The sequence below is a fragment of the Kogia breviceps genome, chromosome 5 (assembly GCF_026419965.1).
Source record: "Kogia breviceps isolate mKogBre1 chromosome 5, mKogBre1 haplotype 1, whole genome shotgun sequence".
NCBI lineage: Eukaryota > Metazoa > Chordata > Mammalia > Artiodactyla > Physeteridae > Kogia > Kogia breviceps.
The window spans coordinates 91891513-91914065 of record NC_081314.1 but is presented as its reverse complement, the minus strand read 5'-3'; the positions used below and the strand labels follow the sequence as shown (position 1 = coordinate 91914065).

General features: G+C 43.3%; 2 protein-coding genes across 4 annotated transcripts in view; both read left to right on the top strand.

Moving 5' to 3' along the window:
• The window catches only part of TMPRSS7 (transmembrane serine protease 7), a 40139-nt gene extending 34504 nt beyond the window's left edge, over positions 1-5635 (top strand). The window contains exons 16-18 of the mRNA XM_067035360.1: positions 1103-1371; positions 3060-3196; positions 4989-5635. Of these exons, the coding sequence (XP_066891461.1) occupies positions 1103-1371; positions 3060-3196; positions 4989-5159 (577 nt within the window). The 3' untranslated portion in view covers positions 5160-5635. The remainder of the gene's footprint in view (positions 1-1102; positions 1372-3059; positions 3197-4988) is intronic.
• A 4087-nt stretch (positions 5636-9722) lies between these two features.
• The window catches only part of C5H3orf52 (chromosome 5 C3orf52 homolog), a 31961-nt gene continuing 19130 nt past the window's right edge, over positions 9723-22553 (top strand). The window contains exons 1-2 of one of the 3 annotated variants that reach the window (XM_067035357.1): positions 9723-10432; positions 17635-17764. In XM_067035357.1, coding sequence (XP_066891458.1) covers positions 10271-10432; positions 17635-17764 — 292 coding nt within the window. In that variant the 5' untranslated portion in view covers positions 9723-10270. The other 2 variants (XM_059064921.2, XM_067035358.1) reach the window with 2 other exon arrangements.

Sequence of the window (22553 nt, the reverse complement as noted above, 5' to 3'; positions counted from 1 at the left end):
TTTACCGATGGGGTTATTATGGGGCAGACCCTCTCCCAGCTAAGGGTGAAAGGAAAGCTCAGAAAACAACTTCACTAAAAAGGAACCTTATTTGGAATCTGTTGGATCTTAGGTACAAAAATATGCCATTCATTTCTCATTCAGAATTTCTTTAAGTGGAGTATTTCAATGAATTTATACAATTAGAGTATTTGTTTCTCCTGGAAATTACAGGATTCATGTTAATGACTAAAACGGCTACACTTCTGTTCCACCATTGGTCTTTCATGCTAAGAAACTGCTCCAAGTAATACGTGACCCTCAATACTCCCCTGGATCCCCAGTGCTGCCCGTGAGATGTCAGCTAAGCAGATAAGGGGCCACACTCTTTGGGATCTGTCCTTATTTTTCTTCCAAAGCTTCCACATTCTCTTCACCCCACCAGAGCAAGGCTGCTGCACCCATGGAGACAGAAATCTCAGGTGGAGGTTTCAAGACCCTCGCTGACTTCATGCCAGGCTACTGGGGTCAGGATTAGAATTCTGGAAGGGCTCATAGAGAGTGGGGCCCTGTGAACAGTCAAGTTTGAACAGTTAGAGCAGTGATCTTTAAGGCTTCTGGTAGTTTTCAAGAAGGAGTTTCCTTACATTCCTGCTTGGAATACTTTGATTTCTAATCTATTTTGGTATTCATATCATTTGAATTTGGTAAAAGGATCCCCAGACCACTGTCTTACTGACCCTGTCTGTCTCCATCGAATACCACTGTCAGCATGAATAGGGAGAAGGTAACAAATGAATTCCAGTCACTAACCATCTTGACCTGTGTGTGATTCCTGAAATACTGGTGGCAAGAAAATTGCCAGCATGTCCTTAGAGTGTGGTTGAGGAAATTTTCTGGAACTTAGCTATTATTTACCAGCCCTGCTGTACCTTACTTCACCTTTGGTTTTACTAAGGAGACAAGGGAGGCTCAGAGAAGCTGTGCTTCTTGTCATGCCCATGGACTGACTGAAAGTCAGACCCCCCTTCCTGCAGCCCTCCTCCCTCCGTGGAGTGCTCTTTTCCAAACCATGTCTGGTTCTTCAGGCCTCTGACTCCGTGCTTCATTCTTTTCGTACCAGACTCTCCGACCCCACACCATGGACGGCTCACCTTGGCATGTACGTGCAGGGGAATGCCAAGTTCGTCTCCCCAGTGAGAAGAATTGTGGTCCACGAGTACTATAACAGCCAGACCTTTGACTATGATATTGCCTTGCTACAGCTCAGCGTCGCCTGGCCTGAGACCCTGAAACAGCTCATTCAGCCAATATGCATTCCTCCTGCTGGCCAGAAAGTGCGCAGTGGAGAGAAGTGCTGGGTGACCGGCTGGGGGCGAAGGCACGAAGCAGGTGTGTGTGTCGGTGAACGTCATGCCCTGCCCTCCAGATCCTAGTAACTTGTGTTGATGTCGTGCTTTAGGGTTCATGGAGAGGGTTTTTGCATATGATCTCATTGAGCCTTCTAAAAACTCTGAGAGGTGGAATGGAGGAGAGTATTATAATTCTTGTTTTATGATGCTTTCCCCTTGTCCCCAAAAGAAGCAGGACCCACTTCTTAAGGGAAGGTTTCTGAGCAAGGCAGGACTGGATAGATAGTATGGGCCTTTTTCAAATGCAGAGGGGTTTGCTAGTTGCCTTTCATCCAAAAAAATTGACTAATTGTCATAAAGAAGAGAAGGATACTCTGTCACACACACACACCTTACTGTGTCAACTCACAGACAGTTTTCTGGAGGATAATGCGAGTATGTCCTTCACAAGGGCAACTAACTGGCTAAGTCAATGAGAGTGAGGGCTGAAATCCAGCCTGCCCTTAGCTTCCCAGACTGCAGATTCAGGCATAGGGGGTTAAATCAGCCTAGAATTGATCCACCCAGAGGGGATGCCTTTTTACAATTCTTCCACCCAGAGGGGGCATCTTTTTTCATATGCACAAAGGTCAGACTTTATGGTAGGGAAGTCCCTAGATCTGTCCTGCCAAGGTTTTTTTTTTGTGTGTGTGTGGTACGCGGGCCTCTCACTGTTGTGGCTTTTCCCGTTGCGGAGCTCAGGCTCCGGACGCGCAGGCTCAGCGGCCATGGCTCACGGGCTCAGCCGCTCCGCGGCATGTGGGATCTTCCCGGACCGGGGCACGAACCCGTGTCCCCTGCATCGGCAGGTGGACTCTCAACCACTGCACCACCAGGGAAGCCTGGTAGAATCCAAAGTTTTAATCCAAAGGTTAGAGCTAATGCTTTCCCTTGATCTCCCAGTCATCTTGGATTCCCTTGCAGTCATTTCCAAGGGCTTAGGACAGATACATTTTCTGTTAAGTCTTGAACCTTATCTTGGCCTTGCTTTGACACTCTCTAAAGATTCACCATGGGTAGCTTCTCCAGTGCTAACTGCCTACATTTAGTTATTGAAATCATGAAATTCACCACCTGTTTGGCCCTGCTGAGGGAAGGCAGATCACTGCTCGAACACCTATAACCTATCAGGACTGTGCTCAGGACTTTAATTACATAATCATATATCACAAGAGGAAAGAATCTATTCAACCACCATATCATGGGACATTTTCTTTACAAACATGAGTGTGTGAGTTTATTTTTCTGAATCATCTTAGCCACAGAGGTTAGAAAAGGAAGTGAAATGGCTATATCCACAGTGTTATGTTTCTATGGTTCCTAGGATACTCCCATATGTCAGTTATCATGCTCCACTTAAGGGGCCTTCCTGACCACTGAGTATTGGTAATAACTGTTGCTGATTCACAGTCCTGAAGGCAGGAGGTACTTGGTGAAGGAGTATGGCACAGTAGCTCAGATGGTCGAGTCAGACCTTGGGTCTGAATCTTGCTCTGTTACTCGCTATTCTTGTGCCACCTGGTTAAGTCCTTTATCCTCTTAAGCCTCCATTTCTTCATCAGAAAAATGGTTATCATAGTAGAATTTACGTAAAAGAATTGTTATGAGGGTAAAAGGAGAAAATGAGTAAATTGTCTAATAAAGTAAATGTAATCATCACTGTGATTTCTACTTCTATGTGTTTTCCAGATAATAAAGGTTCCCCTGTTTTGCAGCAAGCAGAGGTAGAGCTCATTGACCAAACCCTCTGTGTTTCCACCTATGGGATCATCACTTCGAGGATGCTCTGTGCGGGCGTCATGTCAGGCAAGAGAGATGCTTGCAGGGTAAGTCATCTTACATTTCCCTTGCCTAACATGTTGTACTTTCCATAAATGCTTTCGTGTTTAATCTATACGACACTGGGCAATAACTCGGGCAGGGGCCTACCTTCATTCATATATTAATTATAATCCAATTGTCTGAGATCAGGAAAAGGTGATTAAATAGTAATTGGATCTGTAAAACTCATTTTATAGTCGCCATGTATTTTCCTCCAACAATTAGGGAATGAAGTCAGCATTTATCATTCTGCCATGATTTTCTTATAACCAAAAACTAAAAAACAAAGCAGAACGCACACACGCAGTGTTTTAGGATCACTACCTATTTCTTAGCAGTGGCCATGTACCTTCTAAAGAAACAGTGTTTTATTTACTTACTCCTTTAACGCATAGGCTGGGGGAAAGGAAAGAGGAGTGGGAGAGGTGACAGGGACACTCATTTTTATGCCTCTGGTTAGGCCTTCTGACAGTGGTGAAGTTGAAGGTCACCTTTGGGGGGACATTTCTATGAGCCTCAGATTCCAATGTATGCAGATGTCTATTTGATTGCCAAAAAGTGAAAAGATGATTTAGAGAATGAGGAGGGCAGGGGAGCTGTTCCTGCATCTTTACATAACCTTAAAAATAATCTTATTATAATACTGTAGTGACTTCTATCTTCTAAGCTCCTATTTTGTGGCAAGCACTGTACTAGGTCCTTTACATAAATTCATTCAAATTATTCTTTCATCCCCATTTTATAGAAGAGGAAACTGGGGCACAGAGAGCCTAAGTAAATTACCCAAGGTCACACAGCTAGTTGAGCTGGGATTTGAACGCTTACCTCTGTAATGCTAAAGCTACTATATTTTGGGTGCTTCCTGCAGCTAGTCGGTTATATAGTCCTGTTCCTCATAGCCACCAGGGTTTAGAGGTTAAATTAGACTTTGTAGAGTTGGTGTGGCAACAGTTAAAATAAAAAGATCCCAGTCTCCTACTAGTTAGAATTCACCTAATCAGGTTTAGAATTGTAGGGGTGGCATCCAGGGACACATTAGGAATGCTTTTTTTATCTTTGCCTCTGAGTAAGGTGTAGCTTCAGGTATCCTCCAAAATATGAAAATAAAAATCCAGATATTATACTTTAAATAATGAGCACTGTAGGAATTCTGTTTAAACATTGAATTATTTCAGCCTTTGCTTTTGGAGTTAAGATGTCAGAAAGGACTCTCAAGTGAGGGTGATTTCTCTGTGATAACTATCAGCCAGTGATCCTTGGGGTTTCGTAATTGGACCTGGCCAACTAAACAGGGTCTCCTTTTCTTTCTTCCTCAGGGCCATGAGCCAACACTAAAGTTGCATGGCCCAGAGGTAGAAGTCAACCTACCTTCCAAGATAACCATGCCTCAAAAGGTTATTGTGCGGATTAAATGACCCAAAACAGTGCTTAGCACATACCAGCACTAAATAAATGTTGGCTATTATTATTATTGTCATTCTTATTACTATTGAGGTTTGTTATTTTTTTGGACGTATGTGAGAATTGTTTCCTCTGCAAGAATCTTTTAATGTCACTCTTGGCCTAAAGAATCTAGTTTCTTATGTTGAATGTACCTTTTTGATTATAGGAAAAATAATTCTAAAATGACATTAGAAGTTTCACATTATTTCTTGTTACTTCCTCAGACTGCATAGTAGTTAGCCAAGCAAGAACCTGTCAGAGTAGAAGTTTGCTCACAATTCATTAGACACCTTAATGCAAAATTGATGATCACGGGACAAATGTGCTTTTTACTTATACTATCTTCTTGTGTAGGGAGATTCGGGTGGACCTTTGTCCTGTCGAAGAAAAAGTGATGGAAAATGGATTTTGACTGGCATTGTTAGCTGGGGACATGGATGTGGAAGACCAAACTTTCCTGGTGTTTATACAAGGGTGTCAAACTTTGTTCCCTGGATTCATAAATATGTCCCTTCTCTTTTGTAATTGTGCAAGTTTGATTTTTGACTGTGTTTTATGTGATAGATTCTTTAAAAAAGAATGCAGTAATTATCAGTAAAATGAGATAATTTTTTTTTCTGGAACTCTCAGACTGCATACATTTGGTATTGAAAGACAGAAAGACTAATATGTATTTTGTTCCCTGAAAAATTGCCTCAAGGATAGAACTGTATTCATTCTTAAGCATCAGAGGGCCATTGATTCAGGAATGGAAGAAAACTAAAGTAATGTCATGAACAAAACCTCTAAAATAGGACATAAAGTGGGTGAGATGCTCAGGAATCCATACCTTACTTTATGTTCCTATTCAAGGGCAGATATTTATAAGGATCCAGGCAAAACTGGTTTATTGAAATAAGTTCCATTAAAAAAAACCATGCCAGATCTTCAGTGTTCTAATGAAATAAAATGCATAAAAATGACTCCTTCACAAATGCAAATAAAGCTAAACTCAGTTATTGACAGAGGAAGTACCTATATATTGTTATTTTCCAATCCAATGTGTCTAACCATAACACAGGACTTTTCTTCAGCTATAACATGGTAATATTGTGTACAGAGAAACCATCAAACAACTAACAAAAATTATTTGTCAATTACTAATTAGTAATCTTCACTAAAACTATAGAATGAAGCATTGTGGTAGTTGGATTGAAAGCACTTACAGGGGATTTAAGAAAATTGTGGCAATGCTGGTCAGCAGTTGAAAGACAAAGGAATTTTTGGATGACTGTTTTGAAAGTGAAAAATTTCAGCATATTATCATGTGACTTCTGATCCCTTTATAAAACTCCAATGGCCAAAATTTTCTTTTATTATCAGAGCCATGTAATACCTAGCATAGTTGTAAACCTATAGTACATGCTCAATACATCATAGTTATTGATTTATTTTGTTTTGATTTAGAGTGTTTCACACATAATCTCAGAATAAACTTTGCATTAATAGAGGCTGTACTTAACAATATCACCAAGTAGGTAAAAACAGCAGAAAGGAGAAGGAGGATATTATTGTTTTCCTTGGGATAAAGTCAAAGAAAGTAATAGCAGTGCTATTTTTAAGTAGGGTCCAAAATAATGAAACTGGATTTCATAGCACCTCGGAAAATCTTAATGTGACAGCAAAAGAAGAGAGAGTAAAAGGTGTCATAACCCAGATCAGATAGTAAGACTGAAACCTGGGTATGATTTCCCTGAGATAGTGAATGTTTTCCATTTCACAAAACATATTTTGATTTGCTAAAAGACTGTTTCCTTCAGATAAAGGAAAAATGTTTTAATGATACACCTTTGAATATGTCCCTGAGGATTCATTAAACTGGCTGTGGCATAGTGCAATTCAGAGGGCCAAGTGTTCTCCTTAATCCACAGAGGGAGATTTAGCTACTGAACCCATGGCATAGAAGAACAAATTAGGCTGACAGTTCTTAAAACCTAGGTGTATTTTGCCTGGTATTGCTGTGACCTAGGTACACGATGAATTGTACTTTTTACTTTTGGTGATTTCTGAGGAGATTTGCTATTCAACAAAATACTTCACAACTTTGCATACATTTGCGATCTCAGTTAGGAGATGGAGGATGGAGAGCATGATCTATCAGGTTCATCAGAGGGAGTTTTCAAACCATGCATACATGCTACCATTCTTAGCACTTGCTGGTGCTAATGTGAGTGTACCATGCTCCTCATCAGTGCAGACATGGGGAAAAGGTTGAGAAACACCAGTTTAACTTACTTGGCTACTTCATGCCAAGATGCCTTTAGAACCTGAATGATGTAGGAATATTAACTTTATTTTTGCAAAGGTGTGAGTAGAGGCAAATTCCAAGACTGGTTTAGTTAACAGAGTGGAATGGTCTCCAAAAACAAAGACAGGAGCATTTTCATGTGCTAGACTATTGGGGAGAATTTGAAGGGACTCACCCTTCACAGTGCCTGGAAAACTTCAAAATGAAATCCCACAAGCCAACCAACTATTTCTCATTTGTTTTCTGCTTGAGTATCCTGAGTGGCTGATCCAATTGCTCTAATTGCTGATGTTCAGCATAGTACTGCTTGCCATCTGTCAACATATGGGTACAAAACGTGGTGTTTTGAAGAGGCATAGATCTATTTGAAGCTAATGAGATGCTTTGGTCACCTCACTTTAATGATGTGACTTTATTTTTTGTTTTATATGATAACCATTTAGGAAATTATTTGCTCTTTAAGGAGATGAAGAAAGAAGAGCAAGTAGTATGACAAGAAAAGCAAAATTGAAAATCTTATACTGGTCAGCAAGTTTTGGCAAGAAGTATGTTTGAATTTTTTAATGTTATTTACATTTGACCCCCTTGAATGAACTAAAGTACTTGAGTCAATAATAATTTTTAGATTATATTAAAAAGAACTATTTGTGCAAGAACAGTTTACTTTAAAAAAGCACATTTAAAGAACAATTTATGAAAGAAAAATATCCTTTAAAAACCTACCCCTATAGAAGTCAGTTTTGAAGAAAATGCAAAAAGAAATCTAGATAGAATTTGATTCCTCATTCACAAATCCTAAACTTCAACAAGAATTATTTAATCTAAACCTGGTTCTACCTCCAGGGAGAAACACTTCTTTCTAACTCATCTGAATCTTCAGTTTAGAGTCAGACTGGCAGGATAAAAAAAGTCCTCAAGTAGAAGTTGGTACATTCACCTACATTCTAGGTCAGCTCTCTGGAGATGAAGAAATTTGCAGTTATCAGAAATCAGGAACAGGTTGCAAGTAAGAATTTAAGTAGTTCAGGCAATATGGGGAGGTGTGAGCAAGTGTCAGCACTCCAGAGAATGTGACAAGACAGGAACACAAATCAATATCAAAAGAAAGTATATTGAATCAAAGGTTATTGCTGGGTGCAAAGAGTTTGGGGTAGGTGGGTATTAGTTTCAGAGATACTCATAGTTATGGAAAGGAAAGGAATATTTACTGCGATTCTGCTTTTGCCAGGCACAGAAATAAATGCTTTACTTTAATTACCTCATTTAATCCTCCTAACTCTACTGGGTAGGAATCATTTTATAAAGCGGAAAGAAGCTCATAGACTTTAAACAACTTGCCTAAGAACACACAGATAGTGAGGGTCTAAATTTGATCCTAACTCTTCTTGTCTTCAAAACCTATACTACCATAGGGATGGCAACAGTGTGCAAGGGCTAGTCTTATGGAATTCTGGAAGTGCATTCGAGTCTAGATAAGAGAATAAATAAACCTCGCCTCGTGGTACTCAGAAGGCATTGAGAGATGTGGTGTAGAATATGCTTGTGACAGGAAACAGTAGGTTTCTGGTTCTCTGGGAGAGTGAAGGAGATTTTAGACATCTGTTCATGGAGAAAGCAGGCTTGGAAGATAGTTACAATCCATCCTACACAACAGAGGGAATCTCCCACTGAGAATGAGCTCCTGTAGTCAAATGAGGAAATTATGGGAAAGGTGGTCTGGGGCTGGGTAAGGATAGGAGTCAGGGTTAGAGAGGTTTTAATGGTTCTAGCCCTGGGTCTAGCAAGCTGTCATTACCGAGAATATTCAAGTTAATCAACATTTACGGAGGGCACTGTGCTGGATACAGAGCGGAGTACTGGGAACATAGATACCTCGAGGAGATTAAACAAATGGTGGAGGCAGACAAGGGAAAAAAATTCCTGTTCATATTCCATTTTAGCCATTCTGGCCTCTTTACAGATTCTCAGACAGTAAAAGTCAGACAGGCTCCAGTCTCAGGTCCTTTGTCCTGGAGTTCCTTCTTCTTTCAGAAATCTGCAGAGCTAATTTCTTGCCATCTTCAACTCTTTGCTCATATTTCACTTTCCTAATGAGGCCTAAGTTGGTCACCTTATTTATAATCGCAACTCCCAACTGCACCGCTCAGCTCTCCAACCTCCCATACTCTTCTTTATCATTTTTTTTCCCCGTAGCATGCACCACCTCCTAATATTCTGAAAACATTATTTAAGTTTGCTCCCCCTTAATAAATATTAGTTTCACAATGGCAGTGATTGTGTTTTATTGAGCTATCTCTTCAGGTACATCTCAAGCACCAAGAAGAATGCCTGACACATAGCAAGCACTCAGTACTACTTGTTGAATTAAATTAGACTGAATATGTGACATGGTTAGCACAGGAACAACGTGTATTGGTAGCAGAGAAGAGTGTGCATAACTTTCGGTGGAGGAAGGGAATCAGAGAAGGTTTATTGGGAAAAGTGTGTTTCAGCTTGGATCTAAAGATGAAGGGGAGCTGTCCATACAGAAAGTGGGCTGGAATGGAAGGAAAAACATTTCAAGTAGAGGGAGCATCATATACAGAGACGTGGGGAGTGTCAACAGCATGGGAGAGAGAAGGGCCAGCCAGGAAGAGGAATCTGGTCAGACCAGAGGAGTCTACTGACTACTGAATGTCTGAGAAGGTAGACTAGAAGTTAGTTATTGCAGGGAAAGGTATACATGCAGCTTCCTCTCTTTCCACCTCTGATTCATTCTTTGCTCTTAGCCTGGGAGGCTGACCCCCAACCTCCATCACCAGTTTCCAATGGGAGTTAATGGGCAAAACCCTGGCAGGTGGAGAGAAAGATCAGAGCATTTTTCCTCTCTGCTGGACCGTAGTCCTGGCAGTGGCTGCAAATTTTTGTGACTACAGATCCTATCAAGAGGGCCCAACTGATGGTTCTAGTTTTTAACCAAGCCCTAGTCCCTTTAAGCCTCAGGGTATGGAGGGCTTTCTGCTGTTGCTAGCGTTTGAGTGCCTTGGTGCCCCTTCTTGGTTCCCTTAACCCTTGCTCCTTCATTAGAAAGCCTCTTACAAAATCCCAGCTGAGAATGCAGACCGAGTCCTGCATTTTAGGGCAGAGAAAGCAGAAGTCAGTGCCAGCCAGCAGCTGAGTGGCTGCAGTTAGCACAACCCCATCCAGCAGGCAGGTGGAGTCCAGAGTGCAGATGAGCTGGCAGCCGGGCAAGAGACAACTAGAGACCCGATATCTAGGCAGTGTCTGAACAGTAGGCATCGAGGGTGCTGGATTTTTGGACGCAAGTCAACATCTTCTGAAATGGAGCTGATGTATATGTGCCCGGTCCATGCCTCAAACTCATCTCAATATGTATGTTTGTTGGGGGCAGGGACGAGAAGTAGGGAAGCAAGCCAGTCCGGAGCAGAAGCTTGAGAATCAGCACACCGTACAGAGCAAACATCATTTCAGGCTCTCAAGACCAGAAGTTCTGAACTTTGGACTGTGGATTGTGAGTGGGTGCATATACTTTTTCCTAAGGTTGTGTGTATGTGTGTGTGTGTGTGTGTGCGCGCGTCTGTGTGTGGTGGTGGTGGTGATGGTGGGGTATCTGTGACTCCTCTTCCCAAAGGTAGATAATAGCCAACCTTTATGAATGTTTGCTATATGTCTGAGTGCTTTGCTGACATCAACTCTTTTAATCGGGCAACAACTCCCTTAGGGGGGCACTAACATTATGTCAACTTTCCAGATGAGGAAACTGGGCACAGAAAGATGAAAGGCCAAGGTCTCGCCATTAGGAACCCTGTGAGAGGTGATTAATCCGGGGAGCCTGGTTCCTGAGCCTGCTGTTCCCTCCACCACTCATTACGCTGTGTCTTTGCCTGACTCTGGACTCGTAAGAGGAAGGAGTGTATTCGTATTATGCACCTTCCTTGGCTCAGAACCTCGCACGACGCCTGGCATGCAGGAAATAGTTATATGTTCATAGTTATATGTGGATTAAATGAATGAAATTTTGCTTGGCAGCGAAAACTGGGGCAAGACCTTGCAACAGACAGCTCCTCGAGGAGGGTGGAATGTCCATCCATGCCACAGCCTGACGCCCAGTCAGGCCCTCGGCTCAGCTTGTGTTTTGTATCTGTACAAATAGCAAAAGGCAGAGCAGGTAGCGCCCTGAACAAACCAGAAAAACAGCCCTCTTCCGCTGTGTTCCTGAGCTCACAGCAGGCCAAGGCTGCCGCACCTGGCGGGAGCTAGGGGCGCTTCCCAGGCGTCAAAGCCCGCCTCCAGCCACCTCACAACCGCCGCCCCACCAGGCCCCGCCCACTGCCCGAGGGCTCCCCGCCCCGCCCACCGGGGGCGTAGGGCGAGCCACGCGCGAGGCCACTTTGTACCCTTGGGTGTATGCGTCCTGCTTCCTGGCGGGCTGTTTAATCCTCCACTGCCCGTCCATGGAGGGGGCCAGGCCCCCATCGCCAGGAGATGAGCTGGAGCTCTCTGTGATCCAGGGGCAGCCAGACGAGCAGACGCCACTCAATGGAGCCGTCCAGGGCATCTTTGCTCTAGAGGAGGAGCCCTGCCCAGTTCAGGTAAGGTCGTCTTCGCAGGCGGCGCTATCCGACGGGCTCTGAGCCAGGCTGCCGGCCAGGACCCGGGCCTGGCACCGCACAGTTTCCGGTTTCTAGCCAGCTCTCTGGGCGCAGCAGACCCCAAGCGCCGGTGGTGCGCGCTGGAATATTCTGAATGGAGCAGACACAACAATGCCCTCCACCCTGAGCCTGCCCGAGGGCCCTCAGATCCCTCCGGCTCCAAGGAACTTGAGGAATCTTATCCCGGAGGTGTGCGGCTCCTCTCTTCAGAGAGAGAATCCCCAGAGGTAGAGGTGGTTTTAAAAAGTTCTTTAACTTTTAATTTGGTTTTTCTTTTTCCAGTAGGGAGAACCAGCGATAACTGGTGCCTCCTTTTCTTGAGGATTCTTTGCCTTCCTTTCCTATACTGCCTTGCTACTTGCCCTCACCCTCCACCCTCCCCCAGCCTTCACCCACCACCCGCCATCCCCCATCCCGGCTCGCCATCCCCCATCCCGGCTCGTCATCCCCTGGGTCTACTCTTTCTGTCTTCTCTCAGTCTGGCCATTTGATTTAACAGGAATAGATGTAGAGGAGAAGGGAGAAAAGAGCAGGTAGGCCTGGGGGGTGAACTTGCCCTGCTTAACTAAGGGAAATAATTTCCAAGCTCTTGTCTCAAAGAACAAGACTATGCCTCATTTGCTTTGGCCGCATCTCATTTCCAAGTAAGTCCCTGGTGACGTTTAGGCTGAACCCTTCTGATTCAGCTCTAACAGGGGCAGGAAAATTATTCATTCTGATCAGATGCTTGTAACACAGCAGAGACTTTGAATTCTACCTTCTGATTAACCTTCTAACTGGCTTGATGTTTACTTGGTATATGGAACTCCGCATATACACACATATGGTTCCAACCTGATTTTTCTAGGGCCCTCTCCCCTACTGCCATCCCTTTGGCAGCTCAACTGTTGATTTCGGGGATAAGCAGGAAATTCAGAAGTTGAAAGCCTTGCTTTTGCTTTCTCCTTGATTCCTAGTAATACTGTAAAGTCTGCTTTTATAGGTACCCTGGAGAGTAATTTGGAACCTTATATTTGAATGGAAGATGAATACCAATGAAAAATGAAAGTTGGAGGAAGATGATCTGATCTCTGTGCAAGTGGCTGCAATTGTGGACTTGCTGTATGGATCCTCCAAGGCAATGTCTAGGAATGGGAATTGGGAGTACTTGCCTCATGTCAGATAGACCCAGGACACCCCACGGACTCCATGGTTTGGGACTGAATCCAGAGATCTGAATTCTGGTGACAACTTCCCCATTAAGAGTTGTGTCCCAAGGCAAGGCACTAAGGCCTGTGTTTCCCCAGCTGTCAACTGGTGGTAATGTAATGTGGCCAACCAGTCTTCTTTGTGAGGCCTGGGAATGCATGTTGAATACAGTGGAGGAGTAGACCGTGCAGGACACATACAGAGTGTCAGTATTTTATTATCATTTAACCTCCCTGGTAGAGGTTGCTTTTTCATGTTTTAATTACTTCCTTGTTAGCCAGGTGTATACAGATATCTGAGACTTCCTTGTGAACTAGCTTTGTAGGAAATACAAAGCTGTGTAGGAAATAGGAAAGCTGTGTGAGGGACAGAATGACGTGAAGATGAAGGGTTGCATCAGCACTTGGAGAACATTATAGAAATGCTTGAAGAGGAAAAATTTTTTAAAAGAGGAAAAAAAAAATCCTCATCTAATGTGTTGATCATTCTCTTTGGTTCCATAGAATCAGTTGAAGTGTATTTTAAATTGAAAAGTCAACTAATGTAGCCACAAGCACAAGATCCAGACTCTTAAGTCTTTTGTGTGTAGGTCTCTTTAAACTGTATGTTAAGATTTCGAATTTTGAAATGCAGCATTAAGTCCATGTGTTTTTATTAAACATATGTTTTGTACCTATCATGTGCCAAACACTTCTGCTACATAAATGCATTTAATGAGCACAAGAAACTTCAGAGGAAGAGGGTGGCATTCTGATTTGACAGAAGAAGAAACTGAGTGAAGAACTTGAGACTCAGAGTAGTTACCAAAATACTCAAGTTCACCCAGTGCTGGCTCTGAGATTGAACTCAGACTGTTTTTCAAACCTATGCTGCTTTTGTTTATTTATTTTATATGTCTATATATATGTACATAACTTGAATATATAAATATAATTATATATAACTTATATTTATTTATGGATAATTGCCTGTTATATATTATTACTAATTTCTGTAAGTTATGGAACGTAGGTGAAATATGAGGAATTGAGTAGCGTATCTGGCAGGATGAGGGAGATGTGAGCGGATGGGTAGATGCGAGAGGAGCAGGGAACAGTTCGGGGATCATCGGGAAGAAGACATCCCATATCATGGGTATCTTCCTATTGGAAGGGCTAATCTGGGAGGGTATTCAAAGGCAGTAGAAAGAACTTTCTGTTTCTTAATTTGGGTTTAGGCCTTGAGGGAAAAGGATTGTAAGCCATTGAACTTCACTTTGCCTGCCATCACTGTAAACATGGCAATATAGTTGGGTAAAAACTGGAAAAGGGGGCTTCCCTGGTGGCGCAGTGGATGAGAATCCGCCTGCCGATGCAGGGGACACGGGTTCGTGCCCCGGTCCGGGAAGATCCCACATGCCGCGGAGCGGCTGGGCCCGTGAGCCATGGCCGCTGAGCCTGTGCATCCGGAGCCTGTGCTCCGCAATGGGAGAGGCCACAACAGTGAGAGGCCCGCATACCGCAAAAAAAAAAAAAAAAAAAAAAAACTGGAAAAGGCATTAGGGATAATTGAGTAAGACTACTTTTCTTTTATGGCTCATTTCATGGACTCTGACCTCAGTTTTCAGGTAGAAGTCCCCAGAGGCATTTTAAGGGATGGCAGCATCATTTTAATAATAACAATAATAATCCATGGGTAGTTTTGAGGCAGGCAATACATATATGAATGGGCTAGCTAAAAATTAGCCCATTGACATGTGTTGTTCAGAATTTAGGACAAGAATCAACTCTTTCGTGCTTGAGTCAGCAAGTGGATTAAATCCCACAATGAAGAGTACCAAGTATAGATTTTACTGTGTGCTAAGAAAATTTTCCCCCATCTATATAATACCTTTTCCTAATTGAGCCAAAGAGAAGAAAAGCTTTTTGTATCCAAGAGATATGTAGTCCTGCCATTGTTTCAGGACCTTATGTCATGTATTTGGACCTTATTTGAAGAGGGATGTGAATATATCTGGGGGAATAGTCAGAGGAAAGTCACAGAAATTCTTGGGCCATATACTGCAATCATAGAGTGTAAGATGCAGTTTGCAAAAATCTTCAGAAGCCACTCTGGAGAAGAACCTGCCTATGGCCTCTCTTCATGACCTAGAATTTGGGCAAGAAATGCTAAAGAAGGCAGTGAAGGAGACATTGTGTTTTCATGGCCCAGTGTGCATGGGTAGCACGCATCTGCTGGATCAGAGGCTCTCTCAAGGCAGAGTGGACTCTCCCGGGGGCCCTTCGAAAAAATAGAATTCCTGTGTAGATTCTAGTGTGCAGACCGCTGAGAAGCACTGTACTCTGTTGATGGGTTGGGTGTGGCTGACAGACCATTTTACCATGACTTAAAATATGTGAAGATTAGTCATGCAAAGGATAGTGGTCTCTGCCTTTGGGCTGATGGCAGGAGAAGGGGGCCAGCCTGTAGGGTGGCAGTGATGGGCTGTTCAGGAAGAGGCATTTCCTACAGAGGAAAGCTATGTAATTCTGAGCTGAGTTCCCCCAGGGAGTCAGAATATTGGTCTCACACCACCAGCGTCCTAGTTTGTGGTCTCTAAGGGATAGCATAGGTGAAGGCACAAAGGGCCAAAGAGGTGCCTTGACCCTCATTCATGGGCTCATTTTGCACTAATTATGGTTCCTGCTGTGTCTTGTACAAGGACTGAAAATGGCATGTGTCTCAGGAGCTCTGTAAATAGGAAGATATGTTTCTGTCCCCTGAGAAGTTCAAGGCTTCTTGTACTGGGACTCCTCTCTCCTGTGTGCCTTGTTGAGCCTGTAGCTTTGGTGACCTTGGAGCAATGCTCAGTCTGTGGGTAGGGGTGGGCAGTGGTGCCATCCCTGGACTCCACACCCACTTACCTCAAGACGGTTTCCCTCTGTCCAGATATTGACGGGGCCTTTACTGCACCCCTCATACCCCACCCGAAGGGCCAGTGCAGGCAGGGGCTCCAAAGTGTGACCTCTACTCTAGAACTTCTCAAAGTGCATTCTCAAAATTTTGGGCGCCCACTATAACTAAGCAACACACATTTATTAAGAGCCTGTTACTTGTGTGAGGCAGAGGTATGGGATATAAGAGTAGGGAATTTTAAGAGCCACCCTTCCTTCTATGTGGTTTCACTTTCCCTAGAAGATACGGCCAGTATCTGTTTATATTGGGACCTGAAACCAGACAAGGCAGGCATTGGCAGCGGCAGATGAGCTGTGTGTACTGGGAGATCTCTCCACGGGTAGGCTGGTAGGGAGGCCTCCACGAAAGGAGAGATTTGACCAGGTTCCTGAAGAGCAGGGAGGCTCCAGACCAGGGGTCCACCTCTCGTAAAGCAGCTGATTTACCTTGGGAAGTCTACATTGACAAACTGGGGCTGCTCCCACCTTCCCTGCAATCTGATCCCCTGGGTCCAGGTAGGGCCTAGGTGCTTGTTGTTTAAATTCCCCTTCACGTGATTCTGATATGCAGGCTTGGACACTCTCATTGAGAAAGATTAAACTGTAGTCCTTACGTGGACAGTTTCCTTTTCTGATGGCTGCCACTAAAATCATGACAGGAGAGAAAGTTAACGAGGCATGGATTCAGGAAGTACCTGCTGCCTCTTGGTGAGGCAGGTGAATACTCCATGTAACCACTGGCTCCCGCTTGTTGAGAGCCAGTGTCAAGTGCGCTCAGGGGCTCCGAAGTGTGACCTCCACTCTACCCTTGTTTAGCAAGTGCTTCATGTGCGTGATCTCTAGTTTTTATAACAGCTCCGTGAGCTAGATTTATTACTTATGTGTTTTACAGGTGAGGACCTTGGGGCTGGTGAGTTTCAGTAAGGAGTTTGCTGGTAGTCACCCTGCCTTTAAGTGGTATAGCTGGGATTGGGATCCTGATACAGAAACACATTTTTTCCGCATCATATTCCATTGTTTCCCATGGTCTCCATGTAGGAAGTAGGAGGAGAGGAATGGGACCTTTTGGGGCAGATGGCAGTACTGAGAATGGAGGTGGCCGGGCGCACTCATAACCTGGAGCCCCACACAGTGCCTGGGGGACGCTGTAGACCAATGGGAGAGCGAGTGAGTGGGGCGGTGTCACGCAGCAGGGTTTAGTCCTGGCTAATCTCTCCCAACTGCATCTTTGAAATGGGTTAATACCTCCCTTGCAGGGCTGTTCAGATGAAGTGAAACGGTGTTGGAGTTCAGTAGACCAGAGCGGTTGAAATTATTCACTTTAACCCCACCTTCTGCCTCACTACACACATTGCAGCTTATTTTCTGGTATCTCTCCCATCCTTGACCTCCCTTTCATTCCCTTTCCAGGCCCTTATTACATAGAGTCTGGCCCCCAGCAGAATGTTGTTAGCTTTTTCTTGGTCTAAACTATACATCATTCTCTTAATCTTCTACTCAGCTTTTGTGTGCCAAAAACCTTCAATGAGTACACGCCAATTTAAGTCCAAACTGCTCTGGCAGCATTCAAGACCCTCTCAGATATGCTTCAGCCTTTCACTGCCTCTAATCTTAACTCTCATTACCTGCCTCTGAAACCCACATTCCTATCAGATGCATCTCTTGGCCAATTTCATTATGAGTCGACACGGAGGATATTCTTTCCTGGGTTTGGAATGCCTTTCTCTGTCCCTCCTTCAAAATCCTCCCTGTCCTTCCCACCTCAGAGTCCCCACAGCATTTTCTTGCTAACTTCTTTGTGAGGTTCCATTCTGTCGTTCTGTAAACTTGACTCTGTAGGGTGGAGCCCCTTGAGGTCAGGATCCTGCTGCCTTCATTTCTGTGTCACTGGCCCATAGTGAGTATTAAAAAATGTTTGTTGAAACCAAATGACTGCCTCTAAGTCTCCCTCTGACTTCCAGGCTGACAAGGAAAGCCCTTGGAACTCCTGTAATAAGAACTTGGTTGGAAAGTGCAAACTGTGGATGGTCCTCGCCTCTCTTTTCCTAGGTTTCGTTATCGTCATCATCATAAGCTTATGTCTGACTGGAGGTAAGAGGATTTAAACATGACTAAATTGATGCATTTTGAGAACTCATGTAATGCTTATGATTTAAATGCTGAAATCAAAGACGTACTCACTGCTACTTCATCGTTTATAATATGAATTTAAAACTGGTTTGCGATAGGTTGTACAGATGGGAGATATACATCACTTTTGCTTTTCTTTTTTATTTTCTTTTTTGTTTGTTTTATAAACTCTGGAAAAAGTATGGGGGTCATTGTTTTACTTTAAACTCTACCCATTGGATGTTGAAGATTTCTTAAATTTTTAATTTCCATAAACACAACGTTTTATTGTATCTTACCCATGTGTGTTTGAAAAGTTTTAAAAGTAATTTGTTTAGTAAAGATAATTATTGTAAAAAGGTAATTATTGTATAACGATAACTTTATCTGATATACCTAGTATATTATTGTAATGGTAAAATGATGAATAATGTATTTGGAAGCATTTAAAAAACTTTATAGAACCATGTATCTGTAAGCTGTCATTATTTTAACTTATTTTAGAAATCACTGTTATATATGTGTTGTATGTGGTACAAAACCAAAACTCACATGCTGCTAAATATATATTTTACATGCATTATGTCATTTTATTTTTTATTATGAATATGAACATAGTACATGTTCAGTTACCCATAAAGCCCATCTACATTATTAATATTTTGTTATATTTTTCTCTAGTCTTTTTCTTACTTGCATTTTAAAAATAATTTGCAATCAGATTGTTTTTTATCATCCTGCGGCTTACCTTCAGGATTTTAATGTTACATTGAGATCATTTTGCCAATTCATTAAAAATTATTTGTGAACATTTTTTTTTATGACTGCGTGATGTACTCTTCCACATCTTTTTAAAACCTTTTAGGTAGTTGCTAATTTTTTTATGATTATCAGTATTAAGGTTTTTATGATGCATAACTATACGCCCCCCCAGTGGGCAATATTTCAATTTCAAAATAGGAAAGAAGAAAAGTGCTTTCATTTCTATGTGTGGATGATTGTAGGGTACAGGGGTGTGAGGGGGGGCTCTTCTGGAACTGGGATACTTGTGAGGGTGATCTGGTCACCACAAGATAAGGGTTGAGCTGGACTCTCCGTAGCAAACCAAGTTACAGGATGAGAGCAAGAATGGCAGCCCCTGAGTTTCTCCAGAGGGGGCCCTGGGAATTCTCCTAAGGAACTGCATTTGTCATTCACCGCCTGTTCCTCCTTGTCCCAGCCCTTTCATCTCCTGTCTCAAAGTTTTATAGTACCTGAAGAAATAGGAAAACTCTGATGAGGTGTGCCGACCTCTAGCGTGTGAGCTTCCCAGGCAGGCACTATGTTTGCTTAGTTAATTAAGGCAGTGTTGAGGTGGAATGGCTGTGCCTTTGAGGCCAGAGGCTGGTCCCGAGGTAGGGAGAAGTTGATAAGAGGAGCTGCCCCTCCCTCATCACACTGAGGACAATAGCTTTGGTATGAAGGTTGATACTCCCTCGTCATCTCTCACATGTGGATATTGAAACTGAAATTGAGTCACACAGCCTTGTCCTATCACAACCAGCCAGTGCTGTCCTAAAAGTAGGCTGAACCATCTGCTGGCATCTGGGGCCTATAACAAAGGATGATGCCACAGATTTGGTTGGTTTGATATTTAGGATTCTAAAGCTCAAGACCCAGGGATTTCCCTGGCAGTCCACTGGTTAAGACTCCATGCTTCCACTGCAGAGGGCACGGGTTCGATCCCTGGTTGGGGAACTAAGATCCTGCAAGCCGAGTGGCCAAAAAAAAAAAAAAAAAAGCTCAAGATCCAAGAGCTGTCTTCCATTTTCATTCTCAGAAAGTCATTTGACCTCTTCAAATCATGAAGAGCAACCTGCAGAAGAAGGGATTCCATTTCCCTCCACAGTTTCTCAGGGGGACGTGAGAGTTCACAGGATGGGATTCAGGGAAGAGTTTTTTAACACGTGCGGTGCAAACTTTGTTTTCAATTTGGTTATAAAATTGTGTTTAAAGTATGTTAATGCCATAGAGAGATTTTCAAACTTTTACTTTTTTTAAATCAGGGAAATACTTTTATTTTACTTGGCATCTCAACTTTCAAGAGTTTGGGCTTGTGGGGAGGGTCATAGTAGGCAGTGGCGGGTGTAATGGGTAAAAAGGAGCAGGGACAGGAGCAGGACTCCCTCCATGACAGTCCCAGCCTCACCCAGAGCAGCTCCGCAGGCACTTCTGGGATGACAGTCTGCAAAAATCAGCCATTGTCCAATTGTCAAGCCCCTTGATATGAAATGAGTATTGGTAGAACTTCTGGGCGCTGTATAGAAAATGCTGCTGTCTGGAAAAAGAGCAGGTGGGAGATTCGAAGGCTGTGCATTCGTTAGTGAATGTGGGAGTGGCGATATGTGGGTAGGGGAGAAAGAAATCCAGACTATTAGGTATATCGTACAGGGGACACTAAATACATCCCAGTACGGAAAGATATCCAATTTGGGGAGGGGCCAATAGGGTACCCAGAAGGAGGTGCCCACCGGGGAGCTGTAGCTTGTCACTGACATTGATAGGAATGGCCATGATGTGGTGATAATACAAGCAGACCAACCTGTGGTCAGGTTTATTATTATTAATTCTCTACAGACCGTGCACCCCTTCTTGCCTGCACCTGGAGTGGGCTCTCCCCTGACTCTGCCCGTGGTACGCCACTGAAATGATGGCAAATTCAGGATCACGGCTCGGCTTAAGGCGTTGAGCCTGGGCTGTGTCCACAGTATGGAGGAGAGGCTAGCACTCCACCAGGCTCACAAGAGACAATGAAACCTTAAAATGGACAATTTGGGGTTGGCGGAGGGGCGCGGGCAGAGCTCAGGGAATCCTTCCCATTAAATCTAGAGGCCTGGTTTTGTCCCAGCTCTTTAGGAAAAAAGTATTAATGGATTTTCTCTTTCTCCTTAAGGAATTATAAATTCCTTGGTGTGAAGGGTAAAGGAAAAAAAAATGTTTTCCTCTCTCTCAAAGTCATTTCCTGTCTGGATAATTTGGAGAATCAGATAAGCATCCTCAAGGATTCTGCTTTCTTTACTAATTTGTCTGAACAGTGAGAGAGACCCTAGGAATGCCTTAACTGGTGAAACCTTTGCTTGGTTTGGGCAAAATGTTTTAAATGTTACAGAAACCAAACTGCGACAAGTAGGTGGATGCTTAGAAATATGATTTAAAGGTGACCAGTTTTAACAGTCTAGGAACCCTTATGTGATGTCCCCCAGCTCTCTTACCATACAGGCTTCTCTATGAGTAGGGGAGGCTCTGGTACTGAGATGCAAGCAGGGACTTCCTACGTGATGCTGTATTGGATGGGTTTGTTTTGCCTTGAGTTGGGAATAAGAATCACATCTTATGACATCACATGTTCCTGGCAGACAAGCAAGTTGCACAGGTTGCTCCCTGGTATAGGGTGACTCATGGGAAAATCCTAGGCAGACAGCAAGCCCAGTATCTTGAAATTTCTTTGCATTTTCACCTGCTTCTCTTTCCCTCACATCTCATATGTTCTCCTGCCTTCCCAAGACTGACCTCTTCACCTGTGCTCTCCATAGAATCCTCTCCAGCTTCTTCTGACCCGTGGACGTTCAGATAGTGCCCTTTCTTTCTAAGCATCCTCTTGGGTCTTTTCAAATGTGCTCACATAGTCTCTCCTTCAGAGCAATCTTCCATCAGCATCTTGCTACTTCATTCATATATTTCTCTCTCCCTCATTTTTCACTGGCAAACTTCTAGAAAGAGAGGTGTGTATTTGGATCTTATCTCCTGCTCACTCCTAAACCACTGTATCCATTGGTCCTAAATTGTTCTTCCAAAGGCCAGCAGCAAGCGTCTGATCATAAAACCCCGTGGCCTTTCTCCCTTCCCCTGCCCTGTTTGCAGCCTTCAGCTCTGTCCACTGTATTGCACTCTTCCAGGCCTTCAGAACTCTGGACTTCAGGACTTTATCTCTGCCTTTGGCTCCATGTTGCGATTGCAGGAAGCATGTCTTCAGCCTTCTCACTTTTCTCATTCTTCATTCTTTTCCTTGAGAAGCTCATTTACTCCCAAGCCAGCAGCCATCCCCTCTCGGAGGTGCCCCCTGGAACACTTTTCCTGAGTTTTAGTCATGCACTTTGCTGTAGTTCTCTACCTGGAAATAACTGTCATCATCTTTATCATTATCCATGTGAAACTACTAGTCATGTGTATCCCCTTCTCCACTGAGCTCACCTTTTATAGTTTCATGGTGAGTCCTGAGGCCAGGTTTATATCATCCAATTGTGTAACTTTAGGCAAATTCTTCAACGCTCTTGGCCTCAGTTTCCACATTTGTAAAATATAAATGATTTCTGAATCTGTGTCTATAAATGTACCTTGACCCTCCTACTTACTAGCTCAATTGACTGACCTAAGCAAATTATGCATTTTTTTCTAAGCCTCGATGTCTTCATTTTAAAATAAAAACGTTAATATTTAATTAATAGGGTTGATTTGAGGATTACATGAGGTAAAAACTACAAGTGCATAGCAGGGTATCTGTGCATAATGCTTAATACAGTAGCTGTTATTCTTCCTGTTACCTAGGCTTGATACTTTGGAACATTTTTGATTTCTTCTTCTTTCCTATAGCTAGATAATGACCAGGTCTTATCAATCCTTCCTTGGTAGTGTCTTTTTTTTTTTTTTGCAGTACGTGGGCCTCTCACTGTTGTGGCCTCTCCCATTGTGGAGCACAGGCTCCGGACGTGCAGGCTCAGCGGCCATGGCTCAC